Genomic DNA, 17,500 nt, shown 5'->3' with positions numbered 1-17,500 from the left:
TGTGTGTGTGTGTGTGTGTGTGTGTGTGTGTGTGTGTGTGTGTGTGTGTGTGTGTGTGTGTGTGTGTGTGTGTGTGTGTGTGTGCAGGCGGCCCACGCAGCACAACAACAAAGTCTTCGTCTGGTCGCTTGCTGCACTGAACGCTTTAACGGAGTTCAAAACCCGCAAAATATTTCAAAAAGAAAGTTGGGTTGAGTTGCCGGGTCGAGGGAGGGTAACCGCGTTTGCCTAGAGTTACTTTGGATAACGGAGGAGAAAACTGAAAAGGCGGAGAGAAAAAGGAGTATAAATCAGTTTTCCTCTAAAAAAGATAACGTCCGACCAACAAAAAAGAATATATAAAAGGTATACATATATTCCTAGAAGCTGATAGAGACAGAGACTGACCGAGAGAGACAGAGACAGAGACAGACAGACAGACAAATTAACAAAACACGAACAGAGACGCAGAAACAGAGAAAGCAGCAGATAAAAACACAGACAGAGAAAAAAACATATATGAAATTCTCAGTTATTATTACAACTTCAGGCAACAACAAAGTCATTCCTTTTGTCAACCGCGTGGAAATACCAATCTCCGCCGCAATGCACACAATAGACAAAGAGGAAAGGAAGAGGAGGGACACAGGACGAAAAAGAAAAAGCGGGACGGAAAGGGGGAGGAAGTGAGGAAAAGAAAGACTGTACGAAAAGAGGGAAGAGAGGAAAGAGGGGCGAAAAGAGAGAGAGAGAGAGAGAGAGAGAGAGAGAGAGAGAGAGAGAGAGAGAGAGAGAGAGAGAGAGAGAGAGAGAGAGAGAGAGAGAGAGAGAGAGAGAGAGAGAGAGAGAGAGAGAGAGAGAGAGAGAGAGAGAATGACAGGCAACCGGACAGGAATAGAGAAACACAGACACATACACACCAAAAAAAAAACAAGCATACATAAAAACAGACAAAAAAACGGCAATTTAGCATCGGAAACTTGGAAACGTACACAAGAAAAAGGAAAGGGAAGAAAGAGAAGAAAGAAACTGAAGAAGCAGCGTGGAAAAGAAAAAAAACCGGCTGAGTATGAGTGCAGCAGGGAAAGCAATGGCAGGAACAGAAGGAGACGCGAGATATCGGTAAGAGCTGGAAGGTTAACGAGCGAAGGAAATAAAAACGAACCTAGGATAACGATGGGGATGTGTGGGTGGACAAGACCAGAGACAGAGAAAATTAGTTAGTCCATTGTCCTTGGAAAAAAAAAACTCAGAGGGAGAGAAAGACGGAAAGGGAGAAATAATTAAAAAGAAGACATTTTAGACACTAGCCGCTCAAAAAGGAATATGTGAAAGCACTGGTAGGAAGGGGAAGGAAGGCCAAAAAAATGAGGAGTGTGATACATACATGAAAAAAAGGAAAACAAAACGAAAAGAGAATCGCAAAATGCAGATCAGAACGTCAAAATAACATACAGTATCACAAGAAAGGATGAAATGCAAAATAAATAAAAAAAAAACAGTAATGAAATGAATGGTAGGTAGGGGAAAGAAGGGCAAAAAAGAGGATTGTGACAGATATGAAAAAAAAAAGAATAGAAAAGAGAAAAGAAAATGACACGAAAGAACGTCATGAAGAATAAAGCATAAGAAGAAATAATGAAATGAAGAATAAAAAAAATACCAAGCGATAAGATGAGCAGCAAGTTTTAAACAACATTAGAAAACATACCGTAATTAGAACAGAAACAGAAGTATAATATAATCTACGAGAACTAATAAGAGTTAAAACGTTCCTCCTCCTCCTTCTCCTCCTCCTCCTCTTCCTCCTTCTCCTCCTCCTCCTCCTCCTCTTCCTCTTTTTCCTCCTCCTCACCGAAAAATAAATAGATAAACGGCCAGACAAAAAGGCCCACCACCTGGACCTTTGATGGATGCTGAGTCGCCGCGGGAACAACAACATTCACGAGACAAGAAACGCGTTGGCTCGCTATTTGTCTTCCTTGGCGACGCGGCGGCGAAAATAACATCAAAGGGAACAGGAAGTGGCTGACGGCGGGAATGGATGAATCTGTTAAGCGTCGTGTTTTTTTTTTTTATGTGCGTTTTGTTCGTTTTCTTCTTATGCTGTGTGTTTTGTCCGTTTTTTGTGTGTGTGAGTTTGGTCCGTCTTTTCTTGTTTTTTTTTTGTGTGTGTTTGGTCCATTTTTTTCTTTATTTTTTTCGTTTTGTTCATCTTTTTCTTTTTTTGTTGTGTCCGTTTTTTTTATTTTCTGTGTGCGTTTTGTCAGTTTTTTTCTTTCTTTTTGGTGCTCTGTCCTGTTTTTTTTCTTGTTTTGTGTCTTTTGTCCGTTTTTTTGCTACTTATTTTTTGTTTTGTGTGTTTTTTCTTTATTTTTTGTTTGTTTTTTATTCTTTTTTGTGTGTTTAGTCCATTTTTTCTTTCTTTTTTGTGTGTGATGTCCGTTTTTTCTCTTGTTTTATACACTGGGTGAATATCTCTTGTCACTTTGCACTCTTCTCTTCTCTCGTTCCCTCTCTTCTGCTCTTTTTCACTCCATAAGATAATAGTAATAATAATAAAGAAAAGGTTGTACCGATATGAATGACCCTTAACGCTGGGAATAAACATGGCTGTAACATGATCCTCTCTTTACATCATGATCCCTCGTCAGGCTGTGCAAATCTACCGTCTCTCTATCGCTCTTCTCTTCTCTTCTCTCTCTCTCTCTCTCTCTCTCTCTCTCTCTCTCTCTCTCGTGCCCCTTCCGCCTCTCCCTCTCTCGTATTCGCCGGTGCAGGGTCTGTCTATAAAAGTCCTCCCCTCCTGCATCCCATTGCCTCTCTCCCTCGCTTCCCTGTGTCAACTGACTCGCGTGCCGCCCCTACACCTCACCAGGGGGCAGCACCACCCGCCCTACCCGACCATCCCTCGCACGACGCAAAATAGTTAATGTGTATATAAAGCGAGCCCTAAATTCGAGATAGGAACTCAATGAAAAACTAATTATATATGATTCAGCTAGGAGTTTGGGCCTTAATGATTCGAAGCAGATGTTGTCACTGAAAAAAAAAATGTATAAATCTGAAGGTGAAAGACGTCAACTATAGATATACTAACTGTGATACAGTTAACTCGCACTGACATTTTTTTAACTTCCTCTGGCTCAGTAAAGAAGGAAATGATGATGATGACGGAGGGAAGTAATGAAGGCAACACGCATGTGGATGTGCGCGGCAGGTGGCGGGCAAATGTTAGCGTCTGGGCGGCTAAAAGGAAGACGTTGTTCTGCTGCGGCTTTGACTGGCGGAGCGTGACCATCAAGCGGGACCGTCAAGTGACACATGCTGCTAATAACCTGTGTGTGTGTGTGTGTGTGTGTGTGTATATATATATAGATATATATATATAGATATATATATATATATATATATATATATATATATATATATATATATATATATATATATATATATATATATATATATATATATACACCCTCTTCCGGGGTCGGTCTCCTCCTTCCACCGTCCGGCAAGAAATTCTCTCAATTCCTCGGTCTGCTGGACACCGAGAAAGCGGCCCCAGATGGCCCTCGTCGGCTCCACAATAAGGACTTTCCATTCGTTTTAACGAGTTTGTTGACTTGAGGGACGAAACATGATGACCGGCCAGACGTCACGTTCTCCATTATTTTTTTCCTTTCTACTTGTCCTTTTATTGAACCTAACAACATCCCACAACTTGAAAATATGGCCCGGCTTCTGATTTAAACTTACACTCTGTGATGGATGGAGTCGGCAAGAGGAGATCGAAGGCCATCCGCACGATAGGTGAGGTGCGGCACGGTGATAGACTCATGACATGACGGGAGGTGACATGAACACCTGAAAGTGCCAAACGACACATCGCCGCCGCCTTCATCACAGTCCTCTTCTTTTCACAGTTATCCCCTGCTGATGCAGACCTATGAATACACTATCCCACAAAACGTCCGCCTTCCTCACTCGGGCGTCTGTTACATGAGTTCCCACGGACACCTTCTCCGTCTTGCATCACCCACAATACGCCTACGAAAGTCTGATGTGCAAATAAACGTTTCCAATAACTCCTACTTGTACTTCCCTCCCTTGGACAAACCGAAAAAGCGGCCACTCCTCTCACTTGGGCGTCTTTGCTACTTGGGCTGTCGCTTTTCTCGCCTCGCTTCAACCCCGAAAGTCTACGTGTGAGTCATTTCCATGCACGCGCTCGTTCTCGCACTCTTCTCCCCTCTCACACCCTTGCCATGCCGCCACACCATACGCATTTCATTCATCGCATCAGAACGTCCACGAAAGGTAGAGGCATGCACCTATAAATGTTCGCTTCTTCCTCGTCCTTCCCTTCCCCACCGTTCTTTCGCCACGCCGGCACACTTCATATTCACACCTGTCAAACGCATCCCTCCGCGCCACTCCCAGAAGCAAGGGTGTTCAAGTGGGTCAGTCTGAGCCTTCCCCATCTTTCAGGAATAGCAGAGCATTTATTTTTACTATTTCTTGTTACTCATCTCAGTTTCATTCGCTTATCTCCCTCTCCACCAATCATATTTCTATATTTTGTTTTGTTCAATTATTCGCCCCAGTCCATCTTCATCGTCATCTCGTCTCGTCGCACGTCACCTAGATCATCTTATTAATTTTATATATATTCCCCTTTCGTTCCGTCGCGTTATCCCTCCATCAGACCCTTTTTTAGTGTTCTTCACTCCGTACTCTCTCCCTGCATTTCATTTAATTATTGTTTGATCAACTATTCAGAATAATTAGCATATATTACACATCCCTCAAATGTGTCTGCATGTCATGTAAAACCGAAGTTATCTGGGGTGCATTTTAATTGCATATTTTACTTGATTTTTAATGCAATGTATTTGCATTTCATCGCAACACTATCCTTGTTCCTCCCTTTTAATACACATGTATTTACAACGGCGCCGGAGATCCGTGTAAACCTTATCGTCCGCTTCGGTCCCAACGAGGATGCGAAGACTGTCTAAGCCCCGCCAAGCCCCGAGCCCCGCCGAGCCCCGCCGAGACTCCCAGCTGCCGGCACGAAGAAACGGATTTTACAAGATCAATATCCACATCTCAAACTCGCGGTCACATGACAATACAGGGAAAGTTGTTAAGTTCCAGTCGGTGTACGGCCGTGTGCTTCACCAAGCTTTAGATTTCCTGCTACAAAATTACTGAACACACCGATGGCATGCTGACACACGCGTCTTTCATTTGTAATTGTTACATCACTGCCACTCTCCGACTACTAATACCATGTTATTAGTCGACGTGCAAACGACAGGAATCAAGTGAGCGTGGAAGAGTTTTAGCATGTATTTTTCAAGCGGATTATCAGCTCAACCTCGTAAATCACCTCGTAGGCGCTTTACCTGCTCGGGAATGAATTACTGATGCAACGCTTGATTCACGCTCGGAAAAAAAAACTTCAGTGCATCAACCAACCCATCCACCTGACGCGCGCACACACACACACACACACACACACACACACACACACACACACACACACACACACACACACACACACACGTTCCCTGGAGCCCCGTCACTATGCCTCGACCAGCCCTGCGGTACACACTCTCCTTTCCTCCTATTCTGAACCACGGAAGGAGGAGGAGGAAGAGGAAAAAGAGAAAAGGCAAGGCAAGAAAAAGAAGGAGGAGGAGAAGAAGGAGAAGGAAGACGGGAAGCAGGAAAAGGAGGAGGTATTGCAGAGGAAAAATAGAGCGAAGAGAAGGACGAGGCGGCAGAGAGGGGCAAGCAATAGCAGGAAGAGGAGGAGGAGGAGGAGGAGGAGAAGATGTTAGGGGAAAGAGAGAGGCGTAGGGCGGTCCCTCGGTGACACTTACACAGGAACGCGACACGACTGACCCGACACACCAAGGCAAGGAAGCACTTTTGAAAATTAAGAAACACAACACAAGAACACTTTCCCCCTAAAAAAAAATTGCATTGCCGACACCAAAAAAAAAAAAAAAGGTCCTCTTACGTTTTTAGTTTTATTTGCTTTTTTTTTACTGGCCATGGTAACTACTAACGTAAATTGTCAGGGTGTATTTTTCCTCTTTTCTTTCTTTCTTTCTTTCTGAAGCGTCTGGACAAGCTTTGTTTTTATACCATGGCAGGGACAAAAAAACATGGAGGTGGAATGGGCGAGTATCCACCATCTGTCACAAGGAGGAAGAGGAGGAGGAGGAGGAGGAGGAGGAGGAGGAGGAGAAATGAACGAAGATGAGGAGCACCAAGAAGAAAAAGAAGAACAAGAACAAATACAAGAAGAAGAAAAAGAAGGAAAAGAAGAAGAAGAAGAAGAAGAAGAAGAAGAAGAAGAAGAAGGACATGAATATCACGAACAAGAACAAGAACAACAACAAGAAAACAAGAACAAGAACAAGAAAAAACAAGAAAAGAAAAAGAAGAAAAAAAGAGAAAAAGAACCAAACGCAGAACCAGAAGAACGACGACGAAAAAGCGGAAGAGGAGGAGGAAGAAAGGAAAAGAAGCAGGGGAGGAAGAAGACCTAGCACCTGATGGCATTCACACGAGCCACGAAGGCAGCGGCACGCGAGTCTGAAACATGCAGCTGTGCACTCAGGAGGATGGCAAAAAGTGAGCCCACCTGAGCCCGGCACGCAGCAAAACCTTGAACCGCTACAGGAGCAGGAGGAGGAGGAGGAGAAGGTGGATAAAGAGTAGGAAGAGGAGGAAAATGAAAGGAAGGAGGAGGACGAGAGAAGAAAGGGGAGGTGGATAAATTGAAAGAAGAAGAGGGATGAGAAGGAAGGGAAGGAGGACGAGAGGAACAAGAAGGGGAGGTGAATGAAGAGAAAGAAGAAGAGGGAGAAAAAGGACGGGGGAGTAAGGAGAGAGGAGCAAGAAGGGGAGGTCGATAAGTAAAAGGAAAGGGAGAAGGAGGAAGGGAAAGAGGAGGACGAGAGGAGCAAGAAAGGAAGGTGGATAAAGGGAAAGAAAGGGAGGAGAAGGAAGGGAAGCAGAAGGAGATCAAAGAGGAGGAGGAAGGGGAGGTGGATAAAAGTAAGGTAAAAAAAGGGGAAATGGTGATGATACATGGTGAAAAGGGAAAAAAAAAAGAGAAGGAAAAAAGAATGAAGACAGAAAGAAAGAAAGAAGGATAAAAAGAAAGAAAGAAGAGAAAGAACATGTATACGACAACGAGTAGCTGGGTGGAGGTTTGTTGTTGTTGTTGTTGTTGTTGTTGTTGTTGTTGTTGTTGTTGTTGTTGATGTTGTTGTTGTTGTTGTTGTTGTTGTTGTTGTTGTCTGCGTGTCATGGAGGTGATGTAAAGATTCTCACGATGATGGTTTTATTGCTGTGCTTAAAGAAATACGCGAATTAAAAATATAAAGCCATGTAGAGGAATGCTGGAATGTGCGGAAGCGATGTCTGGTGTAAAAGTGATGGGAGGAATACGAGGGAGGGGAGGCGCGCCATGAGTGCGGGAAGGGCGAGGGAAATAAATGGTGTAGGGCGCAGGAATGAGGAAGCACCCGTCGAATGAAATAAGAGAAGGGAAAATTGGGGAAAGGTAGCTCTGGGTGATGTAAGGGAAAGAGAAAGCGGCGGGGGGCAGATAAAAATACTTAAATTAAAAAAATCTGTGTAAAAATCGGTGGAAGGGGAAAACGTAGTATTGAAATGAAAAGATTGGAATGTCATGATGGGTTAGGTGTTGAGGGGAGTGGAGACAGAACAAGGAACTTAAATATTTGCTTCAGTTTCTACTTGCCATGCACCAGTAGATATCTAATAGAAGTAAATGAGGAAAGAGGATTAATATTACATTTTTTGACGTTGCAGGTGTGGTCGACGCAAAGAATCAGCTTCCTGAAGAACACTGCTTCCTCAGCCAAGAAGGGGGCAGCGACACAGGGAGGCAGACATTACCAGCCAGCCCTGTGCCAGGGATCAGCCGAGTGTCCATGGTGCGGCGCCACCGCTGTGAGAAAACTCCGTGTCGGGCAGCAGGCCACCATCAGTACCGACCATCGTAGTGAGGCAGCTACAAGGTCTGAATGAGCCTATTGAAACCGTGGTAATTGGTTATATGTCAAGATTTAGGCGATGGGAATGTCAATAACGATGATGGTCTTTCGGAGGCCATGATGGAGGTCTCGTGTGCTCTTTGCCCTGCTGGACCCACTTCTCTCCCTCTGTCGCCGTCCACCCCTGCCGGTGCCACCACCACCACCACCATCATTATCAGCACAATCACTACCACTACCACCACTACCACTACAGCCTCTAGCAAACAAGGACATAGAAGGCTTAGTGAAGTGTCTCCAGATTCAGGTAATGGAGAAGACTTAGATGAGTTTGACACACTGAAGTCTCCTGTTCAGGTTTCGGCCACGGAAAGTGAGTCTGAAAAAGACACTCCTGAAGCAGCAGTGGCCGGCCATTTGAGAGAAGAGGGAGAGAGTCGTCCTCTATCTTTGGGCGAAGGAAACTTAGAGCGTAGGCCATCGCCTTGTCCTCCATCTGGCGATGCACCCAGTCAAGGGGAAAAAGAGGACACTCCTTGTAATGCTGAGAAGAGTGATAAAGAAGACACAGACATGACCGCCTGCATAACAGAGAAGCCTGAAGTCTTTCGGCTTGATCTCCAACCCGATCAGTCTGGCGGTGATAGGTCAGCGTGGCAAGCTGGCAAGCAGCCGGATATCCCCAACGGGGGCTCGTGTTCCCGCCCCATGAGAGGCACTTATTATTCCCCTGCCTTTAATCTCAGGCCGCTCCACTCTTCCTTGCTGGTATCGTGCAGCCAACCCTTTCAGTGCGGTCCTTTTTCGTCACCCTGCGGCGTCGTCGGGAAGCCTATGAGAGGCACTGAAGAAACTGGGCTCTTTAGTTTGCCTGAAGGAGGAGACGACATGTTAGACGGGAGTGTCTTCAGCAAATCGTACCTTTTAGGAGACAATGGGAGGACTTGTATCAAACCCTTTAGCCTAGTCTCCAGGAACGAACCAGAAAGTCTTCGCAAACAAACGTCAAACTGCTGTGATACTTCCTACTCCTTGGGAGCTCCAAAACCTGTAAAGACGATTAGGAACCCCGAGTATCCGAGATGCCTCCGTGCACGACCTGCTCGGAGGTACACCAACCCAGAAGTAGTGAGAAAACAGCCAACCTCTGGCGGCCTCCTTACCAATTCCTGCGACCTTATGACCTCTCGTGGCCAATGTGCGTGTGTCAACCCAGGCACGAGCCATGCGTGTGCACCCAGACAGTCAGGCAAGTCCTCTCTGGGCATGATGAACCCTATGTTTGAGTCAGAGTACAGCGGCAAGCAGGAGACCCACACCGCGGTGCCTTCACCACCCAGAAGGTTTTCTCTGGATCACGGGTCATCGGCAAAGCGTTCGGGAAACTCGGACATTTGCAGATCACGTCCAACTAGTGCGTGTCTTTCTACACTGAGCCAGGAACCTTCTAAACCCACACCAAGTCTTTCAAAAAACCCACACCAGCCTTTAAGAAGAGCCTCAGAAACATCCTCGGGCACGAGCAGCCTAGGTCATCTTCCTCTATCGAGGGCTTCATCTGAGGAAGGGGAAGGACCAAAAAAGAAAACATCCTTACCCTCTAACCTCCAGTCTTCGAGTAGTGGCCAGCAGACACAAAGTAAAAAGATGGCTTCTAAATGCGACGTTTTTGCTCCAGAAAGTGTTCTCCGGAGTCTAGACACCATGACATCGATGGCGCACGGGGCTGGGTCCTCCAAGACTCACGGGAAGCAGTCGATGGTGACATCTCCAGACTGGATGAGCATCCTGAGCCCTCCGCAGGATGCTTACACCCAAAGGCTCTTCACACCCGAAAACCTACACGAAGAGCTGTTTTACCCGGCGCCTTACGGCCTCAAGTCTGAAATATACCAAAACATCAACGCTAGAGAAGCAGACTTTGTCCTTCAAAAGCCAAACAGAAAGCCGAGAACTGAACCATTGCCTCCCCCGTGCCTGCCAGCCACTGCTACTCAGAGGCCGGACTCTTCCGACACAGAGGACGGAATTATTCCACCACTGGCAACTGAGGATGAAGAAGCCCTGAAGGAAGGAGCGCGTGAAAGTAGGAAAGCAGGCCTGAAGGAGCGTAGAAAGAGTAGTCTAGAAAAAATATATATTCCTAATCCTGGAGAGCCCAAAGACCCAATTCTAAACGTAAAAATTGATAACTTCGATCGAGAAGAGTATGTGAAATACAAGAAAACTCTCAGCGAGACGGATCTATTGATAGCAGAGCGTTTGAAGTTCGCAAACAAAGGGAAGCAGAGTTCCCAAGACTCTGACTCATCTAATAACGCAGAAAATCATGCCATTCCTTCCAAGCAGGATCAAGTTAAACAGGAGGGCTCGTGTGAAAAGAAAAATGACGAAGACAACACAAAGGACACTTCCTGTATCAATAATACTACCGAGAACCATCAAGAAGAGAAGGAAACAATTAAAAATAGTAAGCCAGGAGCGGACACATTCAAAAATTTTCAAGCGGATATCTTTCCCCTGAAAGAGGCAGCAAAAGGAAAACTGATGAAAGATAAACAAACACTTCCCCGGCAACGGTCCCTTGAAGAGAATGAAACGGAGAGCAAGGCCAACACTCGCAGGAGAGGCCGCAAGCAGTCACTACCGACGGAGGAACTGTTCGGCATCAAGAGGACCCAGCTCAAAAAGTTCAGCCTCACCCAAATGATGAGTCAACCGGTGCAGCTCGGCGCCTCGGTGGGGGTTGGGGCGTTCTCACCCGTCAGAGAGGCTGATGAGACGCAGACAGCTCTGGCCATGGTAGTGAAGAAGAACACTGACTTGTTGTTTCCCTTCGGGGATGAACAAAGACAAAGTTTGAGTGAGGTGAGCTCACGAAGGAGTTCAGAAACACGACTACCCAGAAGAAAAGTTTCTCAAGAAGATGAAGACATATTTTTGGGCCCTACTGCATTATCCCTTCCCACTGATGCAAGTCTCTCTCAGTATAAAGGAAAGAAAAACAAACACCTCCAGAAAAGAAAGGAAAAGCCGAGCGACTCACCCCACCACCATCGCCACCACCACCACTACCACCCAGCCAGCACGGAGGGCGCCCACCACCACCGCCACAGAGCAGAACAACTGCGTCGCCATCCAGGTAAAAGCTCCTCGTCACCTGATGACAGACGCAACAAACAAAAGGCCGCCGTCCAGAGATCACCGCGAAAAGTACCAAGAGAACTACGACGGCCGGCGGAGTCCCATACCAACCTGGGAGCCCCACTCAGTCCCCCCGAGCAGGAGGCAGCGGGGGACCTCTTCACAAACCGAAAGAGCAGCCTTCAGGACAGACTGACGGCCGAGGCGAGTCCCGCAGTCCCCTATGAGCCTTTGTTGGACGCCCACACGCCCACCACGCCCGACGAGCCGCCGGCAGCCTCAGGAGCCACGAGGTGAGTGTGTTATGTTCCACCCACAAGGCATGACGCTGTTCTGGTCACCTCCAGGAAATAGTGCATACCGCAGCCTCATGGCATTCCTCAGATGCTTACGTTCAGTGCCCCATGATATTGCTAACTTTCGCAAATAGTTCGTGAGGTGGAGGAGGGCGCGGTAGGTCAAAAGGAGGGCGTGAGGCGAGAGGCTGGCGCTGCGACACGACCAGATTATCAATGAAGTCTCTCTCGGAGAAAATTATTGACCGCTAGAAAACTAAAATTTTGAAAATCCAGAATTATAGAAAAAAAAATTTCAGACCCGCCGAGCTCTTTCCATTTACATCTTGTCTGCTTGTCTGTCCGTCGGCTACTTTCAAAATCTCTTGAAATTCCTCTGCTGGCCTGATCGGAGCTGCTCCTGTGCCTGTCAATTAGTGTGTCTCTATGTCTGTTTTAGCCTTTCTCTATTTGTCCTTCAATTGCCTATTTGTGTTGTTCTCTCTCTCTCTCTCTCATTCATTCATTCATTCATTCATTCATTCATTTTTTCTTTCTTTCTTTCTTTCTCTATATCTATCTATCTATCTATCTATCTATCTATCAATCTGTCTATCTATCTATCTATCAGTCAATCTATCTCTATGTATATATCTACCTATATGTCTATACCTATCTCTATCTATCTATCTCTCATCAGGCATATAACATACACCCTAATCCCTTATCGCCAGCACCACCACGCAGCTCGCCCTCCCCTCCCTCTTTCTCACTGCGTCCTCATGTATTAGTGACAACACGCAGGAGTTCCCACACTTGGCAGCGGCTGACTTGTCCGAGTTTGCGAACACCCGCCGCGGAGTCTCGCCCTTGCCGCCGCGCGTGTAACTACTGCATTATGGATCTGGCAGCCGACAAGCTTACTAGGTATCGGGAGACCTCGCCGCCCCATGGGACACTAATGCGGCTCAGATCGATCCCCACTCTTGCGAAGGTAATCAGTCGCTGCACCACCTGCCCGCTCGGCCGCGTCGCCTTACACACGTTGCCCGCGGGACCCAAGAAAAAATATCACACGAGTGTATTTTTTTTTCTAGTGTCTCCTTCTCATACTTTAGCCATTTTGTATACTATTTAAGAAAATGAATAATGACAAATAACGGAAAAGACCTGCAACGAAGTGTTCTTACATACCAAAAAATTATAAAGTGTCATAAGCGTCTGCTAAGGGGAGTACATGAGGGAAGACGGGTAGTTAATTACAAAGGCTCGGTCATTTCACATTCTTGCATCCTCCAAAGTGTTCATGATTCAGCAGCAAAATAAAAAGGAGAGAAAATACCACAGAAGAAAAGGTACGGAAGAAGTGTCAAGAAAATGGAAGAAAAAAACAAAACGCACGCAAAAACCTGAGGACTTGCAGTCTTTAAAAAAAGAGTATATTTTCACGACAAAAATTCTTCATAAAGTTGTTTGTTCGCGCGTTTACCACACTTGGGCGATAATGTAACCGAGAATTTACACATTCCACAAGAAATAACTACTTTAAATAATTCATCTTTTATTCTTTTCATTGTAACGTGCCCTTACTTTGCTAAGGTGTCATAAGCAAGTGTTAAAGAAAGTATCTGCAAGGAAGTGTGTGATTAATTCCGTAACAAAGTCTCGCGAGATCCCAGCGTCCTCGAAAATCTTCGTGATAATTCGGGAGTAGAAAATTAAGAAGAAAACTCAACGGAAGTGTCCTTATTACAGCGTGTCTAACAAAATAAAAAAATAAGACAAATTAGACATTAAAGTAAAATTGCGTGCAACCTCGAGATGGTGAAGACACTGAGTTGCAGAGAAGAAAGAATTTTCGACAAAAGTTATTCTCACATTTTTCTGACTCGGGGGAAACTGCAACAGAATAAAAGAATACAATTTGTAGGAGGGAATCCAGACTAATGAGCCTCTATCAGGGTCGTCCTTTTGGTCCACGACCTGCGTTTTGAATACATATGCGAGGCCGATTTGATACAGGACGCACATTTTTACACACACACACACACACACACACACACACACACACACACACACACACACACACACGGATAGGCGGTGGCTGAGTGGTTACCGTGCGGGCCCCGCATTCACCGCGCAATGGACAACGTCGGTTCGAATACTACCTGGGATTTTTCAGTCACCTCCGAATGGGCTAAGACTACCCACATACTGTCTTGAAGACCATCCGTCAACCCGGACTAGAAGAAACCATCCAAGTGAATCAAGAATGAGTTCCGGGAAGCAGCATGAGCCAAGCATAAATGGCACCACTATAAAAATTGCCTGCGCCATGATGGGCTTGGGCCGACCACCAGGCCCCTGAAGAAAGCCTTCCGGCGCTACAGACGAAGACGTAAAACACACACACACACACACACACACACACACACACACACACACACATGCTCGGAACATTTTGGAGAGAGAGAGAGAGAGAGAGAGAGAGAGAGAGAGAGAGAGAGAGAGAGAGAGAGAGAGAGAGAGAGAGAGAGATGCACACAGACAGACAGACAGACATATACACACAGACAGACAGACACATACATACATACAGGCAGACAGAAAATCATCAAAGAGGTAGACGAGGAGGTGTCAAACCAAGAAGCGTGAGAAGGGAAGGGACGCGGCCAGTCACGTGTGTATTGGGAAGAGGAGCAAACACGAGCGGGAAGGGAAAATCAGATGAGAGAGGGGAGCAGCGACGCCATAAGGAGAAACAGGAAGGAGGAACAGACAAGAGGAGAACTACAACAAAGAAAAGTAAAGATAAATGAGAACGAGAAAGGAGATGAGAGGAGGACGAGAGGAAATGCAAGTGGATGAAGAGGAAGGGGAGAGAGGAAGAAAAAAATATTAAGCAGTGAGATGACATGGAGGAAAATGAACAGGAAGAGCTTAATGTTGAAGAGAGAGAACGGGAATGAGAAAGATAAAAGGAAGAGAGGAGGAGGAGGAGAATTAAGCAGTCACTTTGGCCAAGAGAACACCAAGCCTTACCAGCTGATTATAGTTATGTACACTCATTAGCTCAGATAAAAGGGTGAAGGGGATGAATAATTCTTGATGGATAATTACCGAAACGATAAAAGAGCGGCCATCGAGTTTAGTGAAGATTTAAGTTGTCTTTTTGGTAGGAATGTAAGTTATAGGAGTGTTTTTTAGCCCTTTTATTATTGTCTGTGTTATTTTCTGCAGTACCTCACCACCCAATGCTAGCCTCTTGACAATACTAAGATCTGAGTGCCGTCTAGTATTAACATCGATTCGTGAAGAAGTGGCTGCTTTAGCAATAGTCTGGTGGGACCCGTACCTCGAGATCACCTGAGCTACAGTCGCGGCTTTTCTTATATATGCCCGCCCACTCTCCTACTTAGTCATTAATTTTACCGTGTCACCTATATTTACATTAATTAATTGAATGCTGCTATCATTATAGTTCAGTAGCTTCTTTTCTCTATTAAGGATAACAAAATTCACCTGTACCAATCAGTTATGACAATAGAATGGGGGTCAGAGTAGAGGACGAGAAGACTGCAGGAGGTATAGAAGCTAGATGGCTGATTAAGAATTGGAGGCTGACTGCATGAAGAGGGACAGAAGAGGACTCACCTTGGCAACAGTCGGGCAACACAAGACTCGTTAGCCTTCAAATTGTTGCTCCGAGCCAGTAGAGTCTCGGCGGTAGGGAACGTCTCCCAGGCAAGGGCGTCTCCAGGGAGCCGTTTCTGTCGCTGGTCATTATTGGCGCATCAAACCATATTAAGTTCCTCCTCCTCCTCCTCCTCCTCCTCCTCCATCCAAAGGGACCTTGATCAGATCATTCAGTGGTCAGAAAAGTGGCAAATGTCATTCAACGTGGACAAATGTAAAGTAATGCACTTCGGATTCAGAAACAGTAACCATACGTACAGCATGCATGGGAAACCACACTAGGTCGAGCAGGAGGAATCGGATCTTGGGGTCACCATCAGCAGTGACCTGAAACATGTAAAGCACTGTAAAACAGCATATAACAAAACCAACACCATGTTTGGATTCAACTCGAGGAACTTCGAGTATAAGACGTCGGAAGTGATACTGTCCTTGTATAAATCGATGGTAAGACCTCACCTTGAGTATGCGGTACAGTTCTGGTCACCTAGCTACGGGAAGGACATAGAATCATTAGAGCGAGTTCAGCGACGTGCTATGAAAATGATTCCACCACTGAGGGCTCAGCCATATGAAAAACGACTCATGCGACTCGATCTCTTTACGCTGGAAAAGAAACGCTTACGAGGATATATGATACAGGTGTTCAAGTACCTGAAGAACTTCAGCAATGTCAACCACGCCAACTTTTTTGAGATACAGTCTAACTTAAGAACTAGAAACAACGGTCTACATATTCAAGCGAGGCAGTGTAATACAGATATTGGCAGGAGTTTCTTCTCAGACCGAGTCATCCGACATTGGAATAATCTTCCCTCAGAAGTAGTAAATGCGAATACCATCAACTCCTTTAAAAATCGAATCGACCATCATTTCATTGCGACAGGAGTAAATTGAATACGGAAGTGCTTTCATCTGCTCTGCGGGCACCAAGTGACTGTCGAGCAGATTAAATCACCAGAGCGGGCAATCTCGTAATGAGCCTAAAGGCTTTCTGTTATCTGCATTTCCATGTTTCCATGTTTCCTCCTCTTCCTCCTCCTCCTTCCCCTTTCCCATCTTCCTCCTTCAACATTCAATTCAAAATAAAGGAAGATTATTTTTCTGGCCTTCCCATTACAGGCTCAAGGACCAATGAGACGGAGATGAGCACCGAAGCCACGCGCAGCTGTACCATATGACCCAAACTTTACCTAATCCTACCTCTCCCCAATATCTCCTCCACAAAAACTTGCCCCGGAACGACCCAATTTGCCCCGATGTACTCCGCGATGCTCCCAGCGTTCAGCCGCCGTCACCTGCCTCTGACGACACCCGCAATAACATTCTTGTCATTTCGGGAATCTGGCGCAACCAATAGCCGACACCTGGCCTCCGCACCGGCCATTACCATGTGACTCCGCGCTCCCAGTGAAGTCTGATGCGTTCTGTCAACCTGCCGCGGGCGCTCAAAGAGAAGCCAATATCTGAGCAGGAAGGAGATTTTGATAGCGTATACCTTAAAAGCCACTGCAAGAGAAGGGAGGATAAGTGCTAAACAGATTTCATTCGAAGTGTGCCAGCAACAAGAGAAGAGAGGAAGATGCGAAAAAAGTCATTACTTCCAGAGGTGCCATGGTATTTCCCTCTTCAAAGAGTTCAAGTCATAGGAGGGAAGAAATATAACAGGCTGAAGGGAGTTTATAACCGATGGGTTTTTTTTTTTTTTTTTTTTTTTTTTTTTTACATCGTGGCCTATTGCGCCGGTAGGCTTCTTCCCGGTGGATCCTGATGATCGGCCCAAGGCTTCTATCCGGTGGGGCCTGGTGGTCGGCCCAGCCCGTTCTGGCGCAGGCGAGTGTTTATAGTGGCGCCATCTTGCATTGGCTTATGCTGCCCTCCCGGAGCTCATCTTTAATCCTAGAATCTAGAGTCCGGGTTGATAGGTGGTCTTCTGGACAGCATGTGGGTAGTTTTAAGCCACTCGGCGGCGGTTGAAAAATCCCAGCTTGGTGGCACCAGGCTGGGATTGAGCTCGCGTCATCCTGAACGCGGCTCCGTCACGCTACCCATTCAGCCACCGCCTCTCGGTATCACTGATTGTTTTACGTGTGTGTGTGTGTGTGTGTGTGTGTGTGTGTGTGTGTGTGTGTGTGTGTGTGTGTGTGTGTGTGTGTGTGTGCGTGCGTGTGCGTGTATGTGATGCTCCCTGGGAAACTGACAACTCTCATCAGGAAGGTAAATCTTAATGTAAGCAATACCCAGCGACTCTAACTGACTTGCATAGTGAAGGTCTTCCCCTTACCCCCTCCCCCTCCAACCCTGCCCTCGCCGCCGCTGCCTGATGGAGAGGGCGCAGACTTGTCCTTCCGGCTGACCTGT

At 46.1% G+C, this 17,500-nt stretch overlaps 1 protein-coding gene across 1 annotated transcript in view; it reads left to right on the top strand.

The window, feature by feature from the left end:
* LOC126998889 (serine-rich adhesin for platelets-like) overlaps nt 1–17,500 on the top strand; it is a 76,728-nt gene that overhangs the window by 50,280 nt on the left and 8,948 nt on the right. Inside the window, exon 2 of the mRNA XM_050861087.1 lies at nt 7,840–11,461. Coding sequence (XP_050717044.1) covers nt 8,142–11,461 — 3,320 coding nt within the window. The 5' untranslated portion in view covers nt 7,840–8,141. The remainder of the gene's footprint in view (nt 1–7,839; nt 11,462–17,500) is intronic.

This window comes from Eriocheir sinensis, chromosome 15 (genome assembly GCF_024679095.1).
Source record: "Eriocheir sinensis breed Jianghai 21 chromosome 15, ASM2467909v1, whole genome shotgun sequence".
Lineage (NCBI taxonomy): Eukaryota > Metazoa > Arthropoda > Malacostraca > Decapoda > Varunidae > Eriocheir > Eriocheir sinensis.
Note: the sequence above shows the minus strand (reverse complement) of the source record. Positions and strands in the feature narration are given on the sequence as shown.